Below are 24,070 nucleotides of genomic sequence, written 5' to 3'. Positions count from 1 at the left end.
AGCCTCACATCTAGCTTGGTTTTGGAGTGCCTTGAGGATAAATCTCTTCTGCATTCCTTTCAATTGTTTATGGTGTTGTGGTGCAAGCTGCATGTCCATGATTTATCTGATTAAACAGCAGTCTGTCCAGCAGCCATTTGTACCGCTCAGGACTCGGGTGATACAAACATCAGTACAATCACAGGTTCTGACAATTATATAGACAAGAAGGTGCCAGTGATCGGAGCATGGATGTTTCCAAGTGGTCTTATATTTTTCACTTTGTCTGAAGATGGTATTTGGGATGAGCAAGTTATGCTCTGCACATTTGCTGAGGAAGAGGATACCACTGGAGTTGACTTTCCCTACCCTCTCTTTCCCAGTGGTGCCACTCCAGAGTTTACAGTGTTGCCCAACTCTTGTGCTGAAGTCACCTATAAGGATGAGCATTTCTTCCTTGGCAGTGGCAGTCAGGACTGTGTCAAGAGCACAGTACAACTGTTCTTTGTTAACGTTTCATCGTCAAGTGTGGGGGCATGTGCATTGATGACCATAGCATACTGGTTGTTACAGAGCTTGAGGTGGAGCATCATAAGGTGCTTGCTAATGTCCACAGTGAGTTCTGAAAGTTGGCAATCTTGCTCTTGATGGTAAAGCCATCTTCAGGTGACTTTCCCTTCCAAAAAAAGGTGTAGCCACCTTCTTCTTTCAGCTGGCCTTCATCTGCACAGCAGGTATCACTTAGGGGCAGTAATATCAATGTCATATCTTGCAAGTTCTCTAGCTACTATGGTGGCTCTTCTTTCAGGAGGCTTGCTGTTCAGGGAGTCTATGACAGTGTGGATACAGCAAACTTTAATACTTTATTTTGTTGGTTTCAGCTGCAAATAGAGTGATCCTGTAGGATGCAGCAATCTAGCCAGGGGCCTTTGAGACAGCCTATATTTAAGGTAACTTTTCTAGCCCCTTCCCCATTCAGGGTGAGCAGAGGGGATCCTAAAGAGGACTGCTCAGTTATGGCTGCAGCTGCTGCATTGTACTTCCATCTTGGTAAGTGCAAAATGGCCATCACATAACTACCACCTACATGAAGATTTCTGACTAGGAACTCCCAGAAATCATTGTTCCTGCTCGTCTGCCATTGCAGCACTTGGTTTGTGGGAGACATTAACATCCCTGGCTGAGGCCTGTGTGTGACATCTTTTAACATGGGGAAGCCAGTGCACAAGCGACAACCACATGAGCTTGACAGGAGGGAGCCCTAAACCCAGTGGCAAGGATGTCCAAGTCAACCAGAGACCTCCATCCTGCTGCAGCCATCATTTGCCTTCACAGCCACAGAGAACCAGCAGGTCAAGTATTATTATTCTGCTATTGGGGTCTTCAGGAGTTTGGATCATGCTAAGTTTGGGATCTTACCTCTGATCTGTTTGTTAGGGGAGACCCTACCAGGAGTACAAGTCTCCATACGACATAGCTCTGAGGGTCATTGGAACACACAAGCCTCTAAACCACGACCAGGTTACGATCGAAGGAGAGGATGCTCTAGATGTGAGACAAGTAAAAAGGATACCTACATGCTTGGCAGCTCAGTGCCGTCATGATTTCAGCGGGACGTTGAAGTTTAGGGATGTAGGGAAATTTACTGGAACAAACTTGGGCTCCTTGGGTATTTAGGTGCCTTCAGGCTTAGATAGTAGCTGAGTGGGATTTTTAAGGATTTAAATTTTGAAATGTTTTAGTCCAGAATTGCTAAAGTTGTATTGAGGAGTCACTATGTGTCCCTTAGTGCCTCAACTATGCATCTGTAAAATTGTGATATTTAAAGCATTGTTCTACATTACAAGGGTGTCAGCTATGCTGGTAAATACCTCAAAGAGTGAGGCACTTGGGTACTACAATGGAAAAGCTAATGAAGCAGGAAACTTGGTTCTTTTAAAATAATTTAGAACCATGGCAAATACAGCTTAAGCAGATTCACTGTACAGTAAACCCTTCTCATACAAGGCTTTTAATATTGTAATAATAAAAGCAAAGCACAATTATTTCAACTCAGAGTAGATGAATTACCTTTTGAGGATATCCGGGTTATCGTATGTGAGGTAACTACGGCCAATAAACTGTGGAATTTCAATGGCTTCTGTGATGGCTGGAAAATGACAGACAACCAGACAAAACAAAGTGAAAATACCTGTGTTGCTGTTTTATTTTCTTCATTGACAGCCACTTCTGAACAGCACAAAGCTATGCTGATAGCCCCCATACCCTACTGAATACAATGGCAGATGGGTAGACAAGCAAACCTCCAAAATTTCTCTTGATCCATACTCTTGACACCCCAGCCCCCTTTTATTTAGCTGTAGCTATATATCCAATTTATCCTTTTATTATGAAAGGCAGCTCTTATTAGAAAAAATGCAAGTGAAATGTTGTGAACACTTTAATTTTTATCCCTATTTTTAACTTCCCAAATTTAATTTGCCCCTTTATGAAACTCTCTCCTTTTTCAGCTTAAATCTGTAGGTCAGCTACCCTTTCTAACCCTCACTTCCTAGTACAAAATACTGAATTGCGTTTCTAACCCATTAGTTTCAACAGAGCATATGTTTAATGTGTTCTTTTGTCCATAAACTTCTTCAGCAAAGACCCTACTTTCCTGGAAAGGCAGCAGTTTTCACACTTCCTCCTCTAAGGCCCTATTTCTTCCTATCCTTTCTATTCTCCAGCTTGACTTTCCACCCCTCAAGGCCACTATGGTTGCCGCAGTCCCTGGGCTTCTCTACACAGTGACCTCCCCCCGCCTCCCTTCACGCTAAAGGATGCAGCAGAGCAGAACATGGCTGTTCTAAAGTCTGCTGCTGCCACCTAGACATTGTGGGGAATCACTGCATGCAGAAGCCTTAGTTCAAGGGAACAAAGCCAGCTATTCATCTGGTGTAAATTAGGATAGCTCTGCTGAAAGCAGGCAGTGACCCCCTGGTTCCTGTTTCCAAGCTGGGCTCTCTTCTCTAACAAATGCTAAGTCATTTTTAGGGGCTACTCAGGAAATGTCACTGTAGGCCTGTGAGCCAGTTCCAGCTTGCCTGGGCCTGCCTAAGTGCAAAAGTGGTCAAAGGCTAAACTTTACTAACTACTACCCAGTCCCAAAAAGTTTCTCTGCTTGGGCTCCACTGTCTATATTTCTGTCCTTAGATTTATGTCATCCCATTTCTTTTTAACCCATGGTTATAATGATCTGCAAGGGAGGGAAGGAAGGCAATGAAGAGCTGTTGTTTTGGAAACATCTTGCTCACAGATTCTGTACCATCTGTCTGTGAAAGTTCAGTGCTTAAGAAGTTACTGAGGCTAAGCATTTCAGACAGAGCTTTTGGGGCAAAGCAGTGGCTCCTGTGTGACTTGATTAAATAAGACTGCTCATTTGTGCCAATTCTCTTTTTGTGAGAGTGCCCTGTTCCAGGCTTTCACAACAGTTGTTTCCCTAATATAAAAACAGTTTAGGGATTCTTAAAATAACTGTCCTTCTGCTAATCCCATCCTTCTGCTAATAATTAGTCTTGTTCCTCTTCCTCCAGAAGGTTTTAATTTACTTTTTGAATCCCGGTCCTTTTATTTCATGGGAGGAAACAATGACATTATTTTTAAGACTGGATATTATTATAATTGCAGTGACTTTAAAATGGCTGAAAACTACTCCATCTGTACCTACCTGATACTATGGGTGTTTACTATCTCATCCTACTAATAATGCCATTAACAAAACCACTGATCTATATTGCACATTTTGCATTAAACCACTCACTATTCATATGAAGGGAGCACGGGTTTGTGGTTAAGTCACTGACCAAGACTCAGGAGTTTTGCATTAAATTCTGAACTCTGCCATGGATTTCGAATGTTACTTTGGTCCAGTCTTTTAGGACCTAATCTAACAAAGACTTCCACATTTACTTACATAAAAATTAGCAATGACATTTGCAGAACTGGGTTATTATGTGTTCTGTGCTTCAGTTATCAATCATCTGCTTGAATGTTGTACCCTTTATACCTTAGCTTCTCTGTAGGTGTGTCTACATGTGCACTTTAATGCACAGTAGACTATATTACTGCACAAAGAATGTCACGGCAAAAAACCATGCTAATATGCTAATGCGCAGTAAAATTAGGCTACTGCGCATTAAGTGTCACTAACAAAATGTGTTTTCGCTACTGCACATGAGGACAGCCTAATACACATTTAGTTAGTACCTCACATTAGAGGTACTAAATTTAATGTACAGTAGCAAAAGCACATTAATGAACGTGTAGACACACTCTGGTTTGCCTATATAAAAATGTTAATGTCTGCAGGTCAGGGACTGACTCTTTCTTGTGTTTGTACAATTCCCAGCACAAGGGGGCACCAAAGTTGTTTGAGGCTTCAAGGCATTGCTCCAATATAAATTTGTAATACTTCACACACACTCTAAGCTAACAGCAGCAATAAGGAGATTAGGTTTAATTGCTAAGGGAGACAGAGAATTTCAAATGGTAATAAATGGCTGTTTCATCTGTAATGAAATTAGGGACACTGTCCAATGTGTCTAAAGAGGAAATTGTGTTATGCAATGCTACTAAAAGCCTGCAATCTGCCAGTTTCATGCTCAGATTTCAAAAAGAAGCCTCGTGCTCTATGGGGCTTGATCTTTTATATGGTTTTCACTTACTGATGAACCTGAATAAGCTAATGCCACTTATTTTACCCCTGGATACACATTATTATCCTCTCATCATGGTCAGGACCTCTGGAACCAGGAAGAACTATGACATGGAAAGGGCTTTTAAGTGACTATTCACTGTTGTGGGATAGGATGGAAACAGGAATAATGCAGGTAACTTTATGGATAAGAAACAAAGGGAAGTAGGGAGAAACTGTATTTTGTATGATATAAATCATGGGCTGCAGTGCCCTTCACCTCTGAATCCAGCATGGGTTGGAGGTAAGCAGCATCACTATCTGGTGATGGCAAACAGGAGAGAGGTCCCAAAGCCAACAATGCAACTAAAATCTTTGTTAATGGCATGGAGGCCCCCGCCACTGAATGGTCATCCTGAACACCAAACTACCCCTTAACTCCTAGGAGTGGTTCTCCAGAGCAGTGCATGAGATGCTCTGCAGTCCTGCCCCATTTTGTGGAAAATAAGATTCCAGCTCCATTATCATCTGCTTGGCCTATTCCATGAGTTCTGGATCTGCATTTAGAAACAGTAGTAAAACAAGGTGTATAGAATTGCCACATAACCCCACAGTATGTTTGTGGCTTATCTACAGAAACTTTCAAGATCCAGTGTAAGTCAGGCTATCAGCTTGATGGAACATGCAGACACACAATGACAGAGCAGTTTTCCCAATCATTCCCAGTACTTACTGTTTAAGCAGTAATTTCCACACTCTGAAGTGAGTTAGCATAAAACAAAACAAGAGTATTCAGATTTTATTTTTCAATGGCAAGAAAGTCACTATTTCAATGGTCTGGCCAATTTAGGCTCATCTTCCTGTAACAGAGCTATTCCTGCCTCTCCTCCCATGCTACATCACTAGGCAATGTGGGTAGTGATCAGAACAACCACCTTTTACTATTATGTTGGATTTATCTTCTTCTCCCTAGTAGAGTAGGACTGCATGAAGGCTGTGGTGCCATCAAATAGGACCTATTTTGTGCCCTGCCTCCCATGCTGCAGCAGACTTGGGCAGTCTTCAGCACAAGGTTTAATTTGCTCAAAAGGGAAAAATAATGGCAAGCTGTTCTAGTACTTCATACAAGTAAACGTATCCATCCACTCAGTACATCTTATGCAGAAAACAAACCATAACAATTATGAGAACAGAAATCTATTCTATCTTCATTGGGACATCAATGAATATATCTTAAATACTCGACCTTTAGTTAAGTTGTCAAAGCTACTATGTACCTCAAGAGACCAATGGCCAGATTCTCTTGCAAGTTTAGCATTTAGCCACCCTATACAGTTTTTAAAAGGTCAAAGGTCTGCCCAAGACTAAGTGGCACATGATTAAGGCACACCAGTTCCATAGGCAGACGTACAAGGGAACAATGGGGCTAACATCCCCATCTGTTCCTTTTTGACTCCCCACACAAATGAATAGGTACCATGCTATAGCTAGATCAAACGGGGACTGACACCACCAAGAGAGCAAAGCAAGGTTCAAACTCATGTATCCAGATCCTATATTATACTGTTACCTTGCCACTCTCCATGTAAAATGTCTGTCTGACAAAGATACCCTCAGAATCTGGCTGACTGAAAAGCTGTCTCAGCCAGTCAGTAATGAAATGCAGAGGAAACAAGAGCAGCTTAGGCATGTAGGGTGCAGATCCGCATCAGGAGAGGTTCTTAGTTCCTGCCTAAACCCCGCTTCGATACCTAAGAGCAAAACATTGATCCTCAAAACCCCAGCTTGGGCTGTCACCTAATTCTTGAGATGCCTGAAGTCTGTCACCTGATTCACAGTTGGGAGGGTGGACAAGATACCTAAATGACTGACTCCAACACCAAAAACTTCTTAATACGTTTGAGGCTCTGGGCCTCAGTTCTTTTTTACAAAGTAAATTAAGACTAGTCTCACAAAGGGACTTTGGCTAAATAATGCTTAAGGTCTCTTTTAAACCCAAAGAGTAAGGCCACTAAGGAGCTTGTCCTCAACTTATACTGTACATTTTCCTATTGAAGGGTAGGGTGTGTGTGTGTGTGTGTGTGTGCGTGTGCGTGTGCGTGTGCGTGTGCATGTGTGCGCTTGCTGAATACATGGCTCTAGTGAAGGGACCAGCTATATAAGTACCAAGACAATCAAAATAGCAAAGAAAAAAAAAGAAGAATTGATGGAATTAATATTATCGATTCAGCTATTAAAGTTTTTTTTATTTTTAATAAAATACTTTTGTTATGATAAATTTCTTTTTTTGGCAGGAAAAGCCATTTGAAAAATTAACTGTGATGGGTTAATAAAGAAATAAATATCTTAAAGCTCTTAATTTTTTTCTGACTTAGGTTTGAAGCACAAGGAAATGCAGTGGCACAATACAATCATTTCCCTTTTGTTTTTTCTAAGATCAAGTCTGACAGAAGGGAAATGACCCCATCTAGTGGAATAAAAATGTATGCCTTTGTTTTCTGTTTTTATGCAATCTTAACTCTCTTCCATAAATATATTTGTTTGAAATACAGTGGGGGCTCTTTAACTGACAAAGAATTCAACTTGTTATGGAGGGTCTCCTTCCTTGGTGGTCTCCATTATTTTGCTGAGGTAGGATTTGTGCATACTGTGAAATTACAGGGTAGTCAGAGCCTAAAATAGGATTAGACCTCTATATGAATAAGGGTAGCATTTGTTGTTAGCACTAGCCAGGATAAAATTACAAGGGCTATCAATCCTCAGGCTTCATGGTGTAAGATAATCACTGGCTAGAGCAGACAGGTTGGAATTCCCCCTTTATACAGAACTACATAATTAAGGCGTTTAGGTCATGCTCTGAAGCATTCAGTATTGGCTACTGCGGGTGACCAGTACCATGCTGCTATCTAGGGATCATTACTCTGCAATGGGATAGCAATTATTATGTTCTTAAGTAACAGCATGGATGCTGCCATGGGTAGGTGGAATGTGCAGTATTCCAGAAGCAGCTCTGGCTCCTACAGCTTTTATTCCAAGAGACATGTAAAATGGCAATTACAGGGACTACATCTTATTATTTTTGTAAGAATTATATACTTGCACCTGGGAAAAAGAAGTCATTCATACCTTTCTGACAGTGCTGCCCATCAAAGCCCAAAGGACAATCACATTCGTAAGTGTCTTTTTTGGGCACACAGCTACCCCCATTAGCACATGGGGAATTCACACAGGGGTGGGCAGCATTCTCCACATTGACTCCAGAAGTGAAATCTTGCTTCATATCAATTGTCCGGTCATTCAAGATAATCTTGGTTTAAAAAAGAAAAATATAATGCTAATATTTCCGCAGCCTGATGCTCTCATTGAAAGATTTCATCTACTGTGATCTATAACTCAATACAGGACTCCTCTGAACAACTTCAGAGAAAACAGCTGTTTTGGAAACTTGATCGAACATCTGTTTGTGAGTACATTCTTCCAACATATTTCACTGTTTATCCTGATGTGTTAGTGATGAGTTTCTCTTCTGCTTTGCAACACAAAACAATTCAACTCCCACTCAGTAAAAGCTCTGTGGGATTTACCAGGCTTGTATGGTGGACTGTTTTGTAGCTCATTTATGAGCTGAAACTGAAATTTTTTATGAGCTTTGCTGAGGAAGTCAATTTTAGCTTATAAGAGAATATGACATCCTGAAGAACATTGCTTACAACACAAAAATAGTGCGATGCTGTTATCATTTTCTACTCCTAGCAAGTTTTCCAGTGTTTTATCTTGCCCTGTAAAAGTCAAGCTGAATGGCTGGAAAGCATAATTTGTTATTTCAGAAAATACTGGGATCTAAACTGAAGATATTTGTGAAATGATAGGATTATTACACAACACAACAGCATGTCATGAGCTCTCTAAGGAACACCACAACATTTTGTACAATTAAATTCGATACATAACCAGATTATATATGATGCCACATTCTGCTCTTGGTTATAGTAGTAAAAAGTTCATTTTCATTAACAGAGAAATAATTAAAGGAAATGACAACTGCTTGTCTGACCTCCTGCATAACACAAGCTACACAACCTCACTGAAGAATTTTCACACTAAGCTCATAAATTCGGTTTAAGCTATGTCATGTCTTTTTAAAAGTTATCGAGTCATGATTTGAAGACTTCCAGTAATGGAAGCTCTAAGTATGTTGTTCCAGTAGTTATTATCCTCATTGTTAAAAAAAAAATGTAGCTTATGTTTAGGCTGACCTTACCTTTTGTTTCCAACCCGTTGTCTCTTGTTACACCTTTTTTCTGATTCCTTAAAGAGCCATCCACTCTCCAAAACCTCTCTCTCATGTAGCTATTAGTAGACTGTGACCAAGTCCTTTCTTTACTTTTTTCCTTAATAAACTACATATACTGTCTCTCAGTATAACACGTTTTCTGGATCTTGAGTCACTCTTTTCGCTTTTTACTGAACCCTATCCAATTTTTCACCGTACAACAGAGGTAAACTCACTAATGCTGCATTAAGATGTAATACCACCTTTCTACTGACTTGCTAGCTTTCTTATGCCTCTAAGAAATTATCTGTCCTCTTAATTACATCATTGCACTACGAGATCATGTACAATTGTTTATCTACAATTATCTTTGAGTCCTTTCTAGTGCCGTTGTATTTTAAACCTCCAACTTGTAAATGTGACCTTTGCTCTTTGTTCCTACATGCACTACCTCACCTATGACTAAAAACATACATTGTTCAAACAAAACCATTGACCAAGCAATGCAGAAAGGTTTGTATAAATGACATTTCATTATCCTTATTTAGCACTCTACCATTTTTTGGGCACTCCAGCAATTTCTTCCAAATCATTGATAAAGATACTGAACAGCACTGGCTCAAGAACAGATCTATGGTGGACTCCACTACAAAAAAAAAATTATTGAATGACAATTCCTCATTTACAATTACTTTTTTTATTTCTATTGGCTAACCAGTTTTTAATCCATTTATTATGGTTTACACTGATCTTTTTTTAATTTGATCCATTGCAATTACTAAAAAAATCCAACTATCTGGAGTTAGTGCCAAATTCAGTGCTGGGATTGTTTTTCTAGAAGAAGCCTATGTGTGCACAACTTAACATTTTCTTCTGGCCCTTCATTGTGTAGCTCACACAAATGTATAGCTCCCAGAACTACATTCAGTTTAGATTTGTGCCCATTTATACCCAATAGTATTAATTAACATGTTGGAAATTTGCTTATAAACTGTGAAAAGGGTAGTGGAGCTTACCCACTGAGAGGCCAGGGGAGGGAAAGGAAGCAAGAAGCTAAAGGAAAGGTGTAAAGGAAAAGTCAAAGTAGATTCCACCTTTTACTTGCACTGTGTTTTGGCACACCAGTCTCCAAGTTATACCAACTGGCTATCTATCTACGTTTTTAAAACTTCTCCAGCACTGAAGTATCTGGACCTCTCTTATGCTCACTTGCTTATTGGTGTTAATGGCCTTAGGGTGATCTAACTTTTACATAATTTTTACAAACCATCTCTGAATTTGGCCCAGCATTGCTACTGTTCATAGTTAGTGCAGCATCGATGGTAAAACAAACAAAGGTGAGGAAAGTAGCTATAAAATAGCACTTGGGAGTAATATGTCATAAAAGGAACATGGTGCTCTGGATTATGAAACATTTTTAGGCAAGGAGCAACTTGTGGCTGAACTGTTGAAATTAAAGATGAAGTTCTGGTCTCTTGATTTTAATAGCATCAATATTTTTCCTTGACAGTTCATCTGGAAGGATTCCAGGAAGACATGAAGTAAGTACAGAGAGTTTAATTAATTTGAAAATGTGTACCTTCTGAACGCTTCCACTGAAGGGCTGCAGGACCCCAGAGTTCTTCTTCACGTAATCATAATTAGGGACTCCACCAATAAATATATCAGAGCTGCACTTAATCTGTGTGAAAGCTCCCTGTTGTAAAAAAGCAGAATGCTATTATGTTTAATGAGATGAAGCCTGTATGCATCTTCTGGATTGCTTACTTTAGGCTCTGAAACATGCATTTGTTCTTAGTGACTTGGTATTTCTGTACAGGAGGCAGCATAGTCTTACATCTTTGTGTTGGCAAAGAAAGGACAAAAAGGATTCTCTACCAAAGCTAGGTCTGATTCCAACTGAAGTTGGCTGGTAAATTTCAGATGTTTCAAAACTTTGATGAAAGTCAAGGAAGATGAGAGGAAGAAGGGGACTTTGTTGTCCTGTCACTGTGTTCTGATCATTATCATATTGGCGTGAATGAGGAATAACTTCACTTGCAGTCACTGGAATTACACTGATGAGAATCTGCTATGTATAAGACCAGACCACATCTCCAAAATTAAACTGAACAAAAGATCCATTAACTATAGAAGAGAGGAATGTTTGCCATATTTGAAAAAGCAAATCCAGAACAAAGGGAAGAGGTAAAAGAACAAACCCCATGTTTGAATTATTTCCTGGAAGCAGGAACAATCACTCAGGCTAAACTGTAGCTTAGATCAAATTTTTGGTAGGAGTTAAAAGGATCTTAAAGGTAAATATGTGGAAACCACACAGCTGCAGTCCTGCAGAAGTTCTAATTGCATTTTATGGGTTGTTACAGATCCAACTATCTCTGCAGCTCACGTATAGCACTCAGCTGGAGAGAAGAGAATTAGAAAATCTCTTTTGCTTATTATGGACCAGTTTTTTTTTAGTCTCAACTAAGACTGGTTGAAATTTTTTTCACTGAACTTGTGTATTTGTAGATAACTAGATATCAACAGAATGAAATTTTGAGTGAAAAATGCCTGCTCTTCACAAGAATTTCTAGTCTGTATCAGAACTTGAAGATTCTACTGCAGAACACATTTCTTTTTTGGTTTTCTGATTAAAAGTTGAATATTTTCAAAGTTGAGACTATTTGAAAATGTGACGTCAATAGAGAAAACAAAGGTGAGTAATAAGTTCTCACCTCAAGTTTTACAGAAGACACAGAAAAACAAAATAATTCCTAAATTCTGTTTCTTTGGGCTTCCATGACTATGCAATATGCAATCACAACTATTCACCTGACCTTGTGCACATAATTTTACATTTTATATATATTTCCATGCTGTCTGTGATTTCTTGTATTGTAACAAGTTCATCTATAACCAATAAATGGAAGAACAGGAAATAATTGCCCCAACTGGGCATTGTTATGGAATTTTCTAGACTGCCAAAATTCCTCTCTCCTATGTTTAATGGATCTTTTCTTGATTTTAATGTTGGGGACCTGGTTCTACTCCTAGAAGATAATCCCTTCTTCCTAAAATGTATGTGAGACAGTCATCATACATACATTCAAATATGTATCTGGCTCTTACCTCTGCCATTCCTTCTACCGGTTTTTGTTTATCCACCTGCAAGATACCATTCTTTGCTGTGCGAGACACTCTTAGTTCATGCCATTGGCCCAGACTGACAGATTCTTCACTCCTGTTCAAAATTAAAAAAACCTAAAAGATTTACACTTCCAATTTTGATACTTTAAAACATTTGTTCTCAGCAAATAACTTGTGGAAGCTAATTGTTCACGCATCTTCCTGCGTGAAACAAATTCACTAGCTGTTAGCACTAAAAATAAAGGAAGAACTATAACTACAAAAAGGCTCACTGTATATGAAGTATAACAAAAGGCATCATTTACGGAGACTAGGAGAGAAGGGAAATATCTCAATGTTCTTGTTTTATTTGAAGAAAAACCTAAGGGAACAGTAGATATTTTGCTATCTGAGGGCTATACTTCCTAGTTAATAAATGCAAATTATCCCATCCAGAGCAGCCCACATATACTGACTGCCCTGGTCCCACCCAGCACGCACAGCTTTCCAGCAGGGCTGCTCCCAGTATGACTGCAGCTACTTGGGTAACTGCTCGATTACCCTTACCTCCAGCAGCTTCTCCTCCTCCTCCTGCCCCTACTGCACTGCTCCAGACAACAGGCTGCATGAGGAAGCTGTGGGGATGCATGCTGGGCAGCAGATACCCAGCAAGGTGGGGGGAAGCTACAGGCAGGAGGCTCCTTCCCCAGTGTACAGGGTTCCAGCTCCAGTTCCTGGCCACTTTCCACCTACTCCACCACCCAGCGCAATAAGCAGCCACCTACAGGAAGCCAAGTGGGTGGAAAAGTAGCTGGAGCTGATACCTGTGCACTGGGGCAGGAATTGCCTGGCTGCAGCTCCTGCTGTCTGGCTGGGCATGCTGTGCCTGACATGTCCCCAGGGCTGCCATTGCTTCCCAGTGCTACCTGCTCCCTAGAGAGGCACAGCAGAGTAGCAAAGGAGGAAGAGCTGCTAGAGGCAAGGGGAGCCAAGCAGTACCCAGGTGGTTGGAGCTGCACTGAGGGCAGCCCCACCAGGAAACTGTGTACACTGGCCAGAGCCAAGACAGTTGGCAAATGTGGGCTGCCCCAGTTGGGAGTGGGTGGGGTTCAGCCCAATGAGAAGCACTGCAAGGCCAGATACAATTACCGGTGAGCATCCACCTGCAGGCCAGATCCAATCAGTTGGTGGACCAGATCTGGCCCTCAGGCTGTATTTTGCCCATCCTACGGATAACCCATTGCTGAACTAAGTTAGCTCACCTACTCAGGTGAATTAACTTAGGTCAGGTGCACCATTTCTGGTCCAATTTAACCTCCCTGCCCCTCCCCCCCCCGAACAACTGCACACGTTGAAATTTAACTCAATCTAACCCTTGTCAGGTCAATCTAAATGTAACATCTGCATGTTCCAAAGGCACAACCTGCAATTACAGCCACTTACCTAATGGCCAAATTTGCTTCAGCTCCTTTATTTCTTTATGGGACAGCAGCATTTTGTGCTTGTTTATCAATTCTATTTATGTGGGCCAGTATACGGTAAAATCCTTTTCTCACTGCATTTTGCACGTTAAAGGCAGTTGCTCGAATATGTTCCTGATTATATAATGAGATTCTGAATAAGCACCACAGTCTCCATTAGTTGTACCAAGTGTCAACCAGTCTCATAGGAAGCATTTTAAAACTGTTAATATTATCAATTTTAGCTTGGTATTAATCTGAGACTGAAAACCTGCCTGTAGAGTAGACGGAAACACATACCCCAGGTACTACAATAATAAAGTTGTAGAGTTTGTATTTTCTTTACTTTGAAATGTAATTTTTACAAGCATAGCTTAAAGCCTTTTAAATTCATATCAGAGATTGATGCCTTTTCTCTTAGACTGATGAATACATTTCAGTTTATTGCCTGAAAAAAATAGAAAATAGCGCACAGCAGGCAACCTCAAACAATAAACCTTCAGTTTTCTCACTGAAACAAAAAATTAAATTCCATTTTCTATTAAGAAAAATATTGCATATTTAGGTATATTTTATTTCTTATAATTAAATACAAGTTTCAAAATGAAAATGTTGTTGCAAAAAAAAATAAATAAATCAAAGTTTCCCTTCGCAAAGGTTCACTTTGACATTTGTTAATTTTTTTTTGTCTTCTTCAGCTGAAAAAACATGACATGTTCAACTCAAATGTTTTGAGTGGACCTGAAAAGACATTAGTCAATGAAAAAAAATTGTCTGGCATTTAAATTATCACCATCTTTATTTCTTCTTATTCATGTAGTCATACCTATGTTCCTCTGATAGCAAAACCTCTCCAAAAGCATCACCACACAATGTCACTCAATCTTTGTTCTTTTCTTGTTTAACAACAATTAGGGTTCAACCACCTTGTATAAATCAATAGGTAATAGAGTTTAATCACTTCATATAAATCAATATGTAATGGAATTTAATCACCCTGGATAAATCAATATGTAATAAAGGCAGCAGATGGGTTGGACTCCTTAATAAGATGCAATGCATATATTCTCTCCCCTCTCCAGCACAGGTCATCATCATGCTAAGCCTCCTGCTTTGCAAACTGTAATTATAATTAGGGATGAATGAACCTTGAGAAGTATGAGATTCTGAGAACTGAAAGTTAACTTTTGGATTCACAAGGTTTGCAAAGCTACTATGAGTTTGAGAAATGTTTTTTCCTGTAAATAAAACTCTGTTCCCCCCAAGGATCATTATCCTCAAGGCTTTTTTAAACATATTTTTATAGCTAAGATGAATGCAGCCGATGTATTAAGGAGAATAATTACTAATTTTCTGATCCCCCATTAAAAGATTCATCAGTGTGAATATGTCAACATGTGAAGTCTCATGCAAGTAAATCCCTGCACAGGACAGGCCAACAAAGTGGTTGCCTCACAGCTTATATAGAGCAACTAATCTGCTCTCCCCATCCCCCTTTCTGGTGCCTTCTGCCAGCCCTCTGCTTCTTCCCTCAACATCTCATCCTAGCAGAACACCAAACACCAAATAGAAAATATAAACTTTCATTGTTCTAGTAACAACATGAATTAATCTACCCCTACTGAATGCTAACATTTACACCCACTTCATTTCATTAAAATCTAATGGCTGGGTAGTCAGACATGAGTTATAGTCCTAGTTTTGCCACTGACTCTATGCATTGCTTTGGCATAACTCTATGCATAACTATAATGTGCTTGCACATATATCCCCATCAACAAAATGGTAGATAATGCTTGGGGATAATGATTACCCTTTAAGGTCTAAAGGGAAAGTGCTACATAAGAGCAAGTTATACAGCAACATGCCACAGTGTCCTTTGTATGTAGGTTGCCTAGCACTTTCCATTTTATGAACCAAGGGTCCATAAAAGACCATTGCATTCTCTGTTTGAAAAGTTATAATACATCTATATAGGCATTGTGATACAGTCTTTATTTGTATCATCTCACAGTTTTTTTCCACAGAACCCTCATTCAGGGTGCAGGATGGAAGGTGACCAGGAAATCAGTCAGGGCAGCAGAGCGAATCTGTAAGCTTGAGACAATAAGCCCTTGCTACCTTGCAGCATTTGTGATTCATGTTTCTGAGGCACGCAAACAATCCTGTGATGGGCGCCCTAGAAAGAACCTTGATTAAATGAACACTTCCATATGCAATGCAGGCTTTGGCTGGTGCGCAGTAAATAATGCAAGGGCCATTAACTGAATGAGGAGGCTATAAATATTGAACAACTAAATCCTTGTCTGGGTACTGCCCATTCTGCGTACTGAATGAGGCAGGGATCCTTTGGAAAAAACTGCGCATGATTAGGAAATCAAAGACTATATAATAATATTATGGTTGAATGAATAACCTACATTCTGACATTTCCGAACTTTGCATGGCTTTGCAACCTAAATAATTTTCTTTTTAATACAATTATTACCGTCATAGTCTTAGTCAGCTTTGCAGGTTTTCACCTAGGCTTGCCAACACAACCATTTTTGTATTAGTTACCAATTATATTAAGTTGCACTTTTCCTTAATATCTGAAATACACATACCAGGAAGATCCCTCCCGGGGTAGGCCTGGGAGGCGGTGAGGACAGTACAGGCAGGGACGCAGGGACACAAGGACGCTGCCTGCGTTCTGCTGACCCCACGCCCCTGTCTGTGGTGGTGCAAGGGGAAACCTGCAACATCAAAAGGAGCTGCTCCTGCTGATTTTGCAGGATTCCCTGCATGCCCCTCCACCAGTCACTGCTCCCTCCTGATCAGCAGAGAGGCAAAAACCATGGATTTAAATATGGTGAGATTTTTGCCTCCCGGCTGGTCAGCAACACACAGTGGGGCTGCCAGAGCACCTCAGTCAATCAGTGGTGAGCAACAGAAACGGTGCCATATTTACAACTTCAGCTTTTGCCTCCCCACCAATGAGGAGCGCGCGACAAGCAGCGAGCCAGGCACATATGGGAACCTTCAAGATTAAAGGAGATGCTGCACAGCCTGCTTCCACTGTTAATTTGGTAGGTCCCTAACCAGGGGGGACTCATAGGACTAGGCACCGGTGGGATATGCCCCTCCCCAATTTCCACCGAGGCTGCTGGCAGGGGCCCAAGTGGCTTGTGCCACACTGCTGACCACATCTAGAGCTGGGGCTGTGGCAAGTGGCCTGAGTCCAGCCACCACCCCATGCAGCAAGCCTCCCCTGGCTTAGCCTCCAGTGCCGCCTCTGTCCTCACCCACCTACCGGCACTGCTGGGGGGGAAGGCGAGGAGGGGAAGGGACACCAGCAGCAGCAGCGGCAGCCACCGCCTTGTGGGCCTAATGCCCACGCCACTCACCTGCACATCTGCATTGTTGTGGGGAGGGACTCCGCCAGGCTGTGGCACCTGGTCCTTGTAGTTTTTCTCCTCTTTCCCTTCCCTCCTTCCCCTCTCCTTTTTCTCCCTGTCTGCTTCTCCTCTTCTTTTTCTTTCCCTGTCTGCCTGCCTCCTCTCTATTCTTTCTCTTTCCCTCTTTCTCTCTGTCCTCTTCTTCCTCTCTATTTTTTCCCTCTCTCCCATCACAACATGCTTAACAGAAAAAGAATATGCAGCAACAAAGGTAGTATGTGATGCTTTATTTATTGTCACTGTAGAGCGCTGAAGGTGCTGATGTTAAATTGCGAGTCCAGTGCACGCGCAGTAGGTTGAGGTTTGGCAGTGAACTTTTCACCTCTGAGGAGGGGCTGACCTAAGTGCACACATTAGCACGCGCAGTAGAGACCCGGCAACAGGGATTTTTGGCACCAAAAGTGGTGACCAGTATTCCCTGAGGTAAAGCAGATGATGACTGGTCAGAAGTGTGACAAGTAATGTTTGTTTCAACATGATGACCGATGGAAGCACCAATTGGATGAGTGTTTGAGTGACAGGTACCTTAGAGATATGATTGGATTGTGAATGTGGGGCAATTTTGAGGGTTAAAAGGGGCCTGAGCTGTGCTCTGTGTGTGAGAGTTGTGTGTGAGGAACAGTGAGTGCCTTGTGCAAGTTCGGTGAATCTCTGAGGAGAAAGACTTGTGAGTTTGAGGCTTTGCACCTGAAGAGAGAGTGCTTAGGCCTAGTGAGTGTGAGACTGGATGAAATGAAGGGTGTTTGGTGAGTGTCTAGCATCTGTGGAGCAATTGGAGGTGAGTGTGTATCCCAGGTAGAGCAAGACTCCCTGGGGATCCCTCTGGGAGTGCAACCATAGACCAGGTGCTTGAACATGTGATAAAATTAGCCTCTGAAGTGGCTTAACTGCCATTTTGCACTGCTTTAATGGGTCACTGTTCACATCTGCGGCATCATATGTCGCTTTAATTTCATCAGGACATACACATACGGCAGCGTATTTCACTTTAAATGACCTTGTTATGTAGCCAGGTAAAACCCATCTGATGTATTTTAGTTTCATAGTTTTCATAGACATTAGGGCTCGAAGGGACCTCAGAAGATCATCGAGTCCACCTCCCTGCCCAAAGGGCAGGAAGTCAGCTGGGGTCATAGGATCCCAGCAAGATAAGCATCCAAGTTTCTCTTGAAGTTGTTCAGTGTAGGTGCTTGAACCACCACCGATGGCAGACTGTTCCAGACCCCGGCGGCTCAGACATTAAAGAAGTTCTTCCTTATGTCCAGCCTGACACGGTCTTGCAGGAGTTTATAACCGTTCGACCTCATCATCCCTTGAGCCTATAAGGATGCTGCAGGTTTTTCTTCCCAAGGTGGAGAACCTTGCATTTTTCAGTGTTAAACACTGTCAGGTTCTTGTCCGCCCATTTGCTGAGCCTGTCCTGAGGAGGGGAGGCATGTGAGCTGACGGGGCCATCACTGTGACGTGATAGAAGTCCCTAAATTGAAACAGTGGGTTTTTTTAATTAACACAATTAAAAGCCCACCAATTCAAAACCCTCCATTTCAATTTAGGGAGAACTAAACCCCCATCACATGTACAAGCAGCCCCAGGACCAGTGTCATTGGGCCAACACTCTTGTGATAACATATCACCCATTCGCTGGACTGAAGGAGACAGAGTACCCTAGAGAGGGGGAAGTCTCCTGGGGAGGTGGGGAATCTTTACAGTTCTCACTGTAAACATACGGCCCGAGAGCCTGTAACAGCCAGGCTCTGTGTATGTCTCAGTGTAACTTGCAGTACTGTTTGAAGCTCTCCGAGTGAGGGTCTGCATTCTGTTCTGTTCTGTCTCTCACTGTTTTCTTCATTTCCATTGTAAATAATCTTGTAATTATTGTAAGTATTGTTGTTGCCTGTTATTATTAATACAATCCTGTGGTTTCCAGTTTAATTTAAGGAGTCTGCTCATTTGTCCAGTGGGGTAGCGCTGGGCTGCAAGTGAACACCGTGCTTAGAGTCGCCTGCCACCTTAAAATCCCTTCCCTGGGCTGGGTTCTGAGAGGAGTAACACCCTCATTTGCTTAATTAAGAATCCAGTGTTTAATATCACCAGGTTTAGAATTTTTAGAAAACCTGGTATTTACTATAAAAAGCAACATTTATGATTATTTACTATATTAATATGCAGTACATCCTGCCATGTACCCTCTACCCTGGTTTGGGTTTTTTGGCATGCTGGCACTCTCACACCTTATAAGGTAGACATTGTGTTTTATTTGGTACTCCAGCCAAAAATGTTGCCTACCCTTGCTCTAGAGTGATTTATCCCTTATTCAACACCTTCCCAGTTATCCACAATTTATTGGGTTAGCGATGCCCAAAGAAACGTCTCCAAGAATCCTATTCAATAGCTAACATCCATGAATTTATCTAGTCCCTTTTTTAATTTAGCTATGCTATCTACCTCTACCACAAGAATTCCACAAGTTAACTACATGTTGCATAAAAAAAAATTTGCTCTTATTATTTATGATCAGGTCACAAAGTCCCTGGATGAGAGTGTTGGGGTGGACGTCATCTTCCTGGAGTTTAAGAAGGCCTTTGACATGGTTTCCCATCACAAAAACTTGGTGACTGTGGCACTGATGCCTACAGAGTCAGATGGGTGGTAAATTGGCTAGATGGTCACACCCAAAGAATGGTGGTGGACAGGTCTTTTTCAACCTGGAGGGATGTGGGCAGTGGAGTCCCCCAGGGCTTGGTCCTGGGGCCTGTACTGCTCTACATCTTTATCAGCAATCTGGATGTGGGTGTGGAAAGCATGCTGTCCAGATTCACTGACAACACCAAGCTGTGGGGCAAGGTGGGCATGCTGGAGGGGAGGGACAGAATCCAGCTAGATCTAGACAAATTACAGAGGTGGGCAGATGGACGGATTCAATGCAGACAAGTGCAAGGTGCTGCATCTAGGGAGAAGGAACCAGCAACACACCTATAGGCTGGGGATCACCCTTCTTGTCAAAACAGTAGCAGAAGGGATGTTGGACTCCAGGATGAACATGAGCCACCAATGCAAGGAAGTGGTCAGTAAGGCTAACTGCAGGTCTAGGGAGGTGAACCTTCCCCTCTATGTGGCATTGGTCAGGCCACAGATGGAGTACTGTGTCCAGTTTTGGGTGCTGCACTTCAAGAGGAATGTGGCTAGCATTGAGAGAGAGTCCAGAGGAGGGCCACTCATGTGGTCAAGGGGCAGCAGGGCAGGTCCTACGAGGAGAGGCTAAAAGGCCTGAACCTATTCAGCCTCCACAAGAGAAGGGTGAGAGGGGATCTGGTGGCCATTTACAAACTCAAAAGTGGGGACCAGCAGGAATTGAGGGAGGCTCTGATCCCCCAGGCACCACCCAGGTTTACTAGGAATAATGGCCACAGATTGTTAGAGAGAAGGTTCAGGTTGGACACCAGGAGACATTACTTCATAGTTAGGGCTGCCGGGCTCTTGGAATGGGCTTCCAAGGGAGGCGGTGCTCTCTCCTACCTTGGGGAGGTCTTCAGGAGGAGGCTGGATGGATATTTGGCTGGGGTGATATGACCCCGGCATCCATTCCTGCCCGGGGCAGGAGGTCGGACCTGATGATCTGTTTAGGTTCCTTCTGACCCTAAGTACTATGATACTATGATACTATTAGTTTAAACCAGGCACCTACTAATTCCAATGGGTGTCACCTATTTCTAGCATTCTGGGACTTGGTGAACAACAGTTCCCTATTCAATTGGTCCATACCCTTTATGACTTTATAGACCTCTACTATATATCCCTCTAAACTTTGTCCTTTCCAAACTGAAGTGTCCCAGCCTTTTTAGACTTTCCTGCTATTGCAGCTGCTTTAGGCCCCTGATCATTTTGGCTGCCCCTCTCTGTACCTTTTCTAATTCTACTACCTACTTTTTGAGATGTGGGGACCAGAATTGCACACAGTATTCAAGATGTGGGTGCACCATGGATTTGTATAACAGTATGATGATGTTCTCACTTGTTAATGATGCCCAACATAGAATCATAGAAAATTTGGGTTCAAAAGGGAGCTCAACAGGTCATCTAGTCCAACCCCTTGCTCAAAGCAGAACCACCCCCAACTATATCATCTCAGCCAAGGCTTTGTCTACCTGAGTGTTAAAAACCTCCGTGGATGGGGATTCTACAACCTCTCTAGGTAACCTGTTCCAGTGCTTTACTACCCACCTTATGAGAGAGATTTTCCTAATAGCTAACCTCAACTGCCCTTGCTGCAACTTGAGACCATTGCTCCTTGTTTGGTCATCTGCCACCACTAAGAACAACCTAGCTCCATCCTCTCTAGAAGTACCCTTCAGGTAGGTGAAGGCCATTTTTAAAATACCCCTCAGTCTTATCTTCTTAAGATTAAAGTCATTCAGCTTCCTATAAATCATGCTCCCCAGCCCTCTAAATATTTTCATGGACTCTGTCCAATTTGTCCAATCCTTTTTGTAGTGGGAGGTCCAACCCTTTTTGTAGCGGGATGTCCAAAAGTGGACACAGTACTCCAGATGTGGCCTAACCAGTTCCAAATAGAAGGGAATAATCACTTCCCTTGATATGCTGGAAACACTCTTACCAGTGCAGCCTAGTGTGCTGTTAGCCTTTTTTGTAACAAGGGCACACTGTTGGCTCATAGTCTGATTATTGTCCACTGTAGCCCTCTGGTCCTTTTCTGTAGAGCTGCTGCTTAGCCAGTCAGTCCCTAGTCTGTACCAGTGCATGGAGTCCATCCAAAGTGCAGGACTTCACACTTATCCTTATTGAACTTCATGAAATTTCCTTTGGTCTAATCCTCTAGTTTGCCTAGGTCTTTCAGAATTCCAGCCCTATGCTCCAGCATATCCCTGCAGCTTGGTGTCATCTGCATATGTGCTGAGGATGCATGCCATCCCATCTTTGAGATCATTGATGAAGATATTAAACAAAACCAGTCCCAGAATTGACCTCTGGGGACTCCACTTGATATCAGCTGCCAACTAGACATCAGAGTCATTGATTACTATCTTGTGAGCCCAATGATCCAGCCAGTTTTCTATCCACCTTACAGTCCATTCATTCAACCCATACTTCCTTAGCTTGCTTGCAATAATGTTGTGGGAGACCATATCAAAAACTTTGCTAAAGTCAAAGTATGTCACATCTGCTGCTCTTCTCGCATCCACAGAGCCAGTCATCTCATCGTAGAAGACAATCATGTTGGTCAGGCATGACTTGCCCTTGGTAAATCCATGATAACTATTCCTAATCTCCTTCTCCTCCAAGTGCTTAGAAATGGATTCCTTGAAGACCTGCTCCATGATTTTTCCAGGGACTGAGGTAAAGCTGACTGGTCTGTAGTTCCCTAGATCCTCCTCATTCCCTTTCTAAGATGGGTGCTGTTTGCCTTTTTTCAATAATCTGGAACCTCTCCCAATCACCATGAGTTTTCACAGATGATGGCCAGTGGTTTTGCAATCACATCAACCTTCAGCACCCTTGGGTGCACTGCATCTGGCCCCATAGACTTGTACATATCCAGCTTTTCTAAACAGTCCCTAACCTGTTCTTTCACTACTGTTGGCTGCACACCTCCTCTCCAGACAGTGCTGCCAAGTGCTGGAGCTGACTTTGCCTGTGAAGACTGAGATAAAAAAAGGCATCAAGTATTTCAGCCTTTTCTGCATCATCTGTCACTAGGTTGCTTCCTCCATTCAGTAAGGGGCAACATTTTATTGGCTTTTGTGGTCACTGCTGCACATTGAGCTGATGCATTGGCGATGCATAGGGACACAGGTGCATGTGCACCCCCTGAGATTGGCAGTGCACCCCCTGCAAAAAGCACCACTGATGCTGCTGGCAGTGCCTGTGGGTGGTCACCACTTGCCACCACCCCCCTCCTCCCCCACCACCGACAACATCTGTGAGCCGACCCCGATCAGCACTGGCCGTCAACTACCAGTTGGTACTTACCACTCCCTTCCCTCCCCCACCACTGCAGCTGCCTGTGGGAGCTCCCTGCTCACCACCACCATACCCCCATCACTGATACCACCACATGCAGGCAGTCGCTGTGCCCCCCCAGCCTCTGATGGCACGCATTGTTCATGAGCTGATATTTTAGAGAACTATCTACAATGTTTGCAAGGTCTCTTTCCTGAGTCATAAGACATAGTTCAGAACCCAGCATTGTGTACATATAGTTGAGGTTATTTTTTCCCAGATGTATTACTTTGCACTTGTTGACACTGAAATCCGTAGGACATTTTTTGCCCACTCACTTAGCTTGGTAGGATTTTTCCGCAGCTCCCCTCCATCCGCTTGGGAATTGGTTACCCATAAAAACTTGGTATCATCTGGAAACTTGGAGATTTCATTGTGCACATCCTTCACCAGGTTACTGATGAAAGTGTTGAACAAAATAAAGCCCAGCACAGATCCCTGCAGGACCCCACTTTTGACTTCTAACCATCCTGAGAAGTGATCATTTAGCTCTCTACCCCTTACTTCCTATCTTTTAATCATCTCTCAATCCACAAAAGAACCTTCCCTCCAATCCTGTGCCAACACAGGTTTTTCTTTTAAAGCCTTAGATGAGGGAAAGTGTAAATATATTGCCAACTAGATCCCCCTTGTCCACATGCTTGTTAACACCCTCAGATAACTCCAGATTAGTGAGGCAGAATTTCTCTTCATAAAAACCACGTTCACTCCTCCCCAGAAGAGCATATTTGTCCACATGACTGATTATTTTGTTCTTTATTATAGTTTCCACCAACTTCCCAGGGGTCAAAGTGACACTCACTAGTCTGTAGTTCCCAGGATCACCTCTGGAGCCCTTTTTAAAGATGGGTGTTATGTTGTCAACCTACCAGTCATCTGGCATAGAGGCAGTTTATAATGATAGGTTACATATTATTGCCAGTAATTCTGCAATTTCACCTTTAGTTTATTTCAGAACTCCTAGTTTTGGTGTAACCACATTTGCCTAAATTTATAGGAGACAAACAACACATAAAGCCTGCATATATTACCATACATTATGTACATCTTTATGTGTATTATTTTCGCATACTGGGCTATTTGTTAAGCTTGCAGTGGTAAAATAGCTCCAGTTTCCTTGTGT

At 42.2% G+C, this 24,070-nt stretch overlaps 1 protein-coding gene across 1 annotated transcript in view; it reads right to left on the bottom strand.

Moving 5' to 3' along the window:
- Positions 1–24,070, bottom strand: part of EGFLAM (EGF like, fibronectin type III and laminin G domains) — a 120,166-nt gene that overhangs the window by 10,487 nt on the left and 85,609 nt on the right. Inside the window, exons 16-19 of the mRNA XM_090037966.1 lie at positions 12,036–12,147; positions 10,504–10,620; positions 7,778–7,958; positions 2,050–2,128 (exon numbers count right to left, since the gene is read on the bottom strand). Of these exons, the coding sequence (XP_089894092.1) occupies positions 2,050–2,128; positions 7,778–7,958; positions 10,504–10,620; positions 12,036–12,147 (489 nt within the window). The remainder of the gene's footprint in view (positions 1–2,049; positions 2,129–7,777; positions 7,959–10,503; positions 10,621–12,035; positions 12,148–24,070) is intronic.

Source organism: Crocodylus siamensis, chromosome 3 (assembly GCF_052110815.1).
Source record: "Crocodylus siamensis isolate JL-2025a chromosome 3, ASM5211081v1, whole genome shotgun sequence".
NCBI classification, from domain to species: domain Eukaryota; kingdom Metazoa; phylum Chordata; order Crocodylia; family Crocodylidae; genus Crocodylus; species Crocodylus siamensis.
The sequence above is the reverse complement of the archived record's forward strand: the minus strand, read 5'-3'. Positions and strand labels throughout refer to the sequence as shown.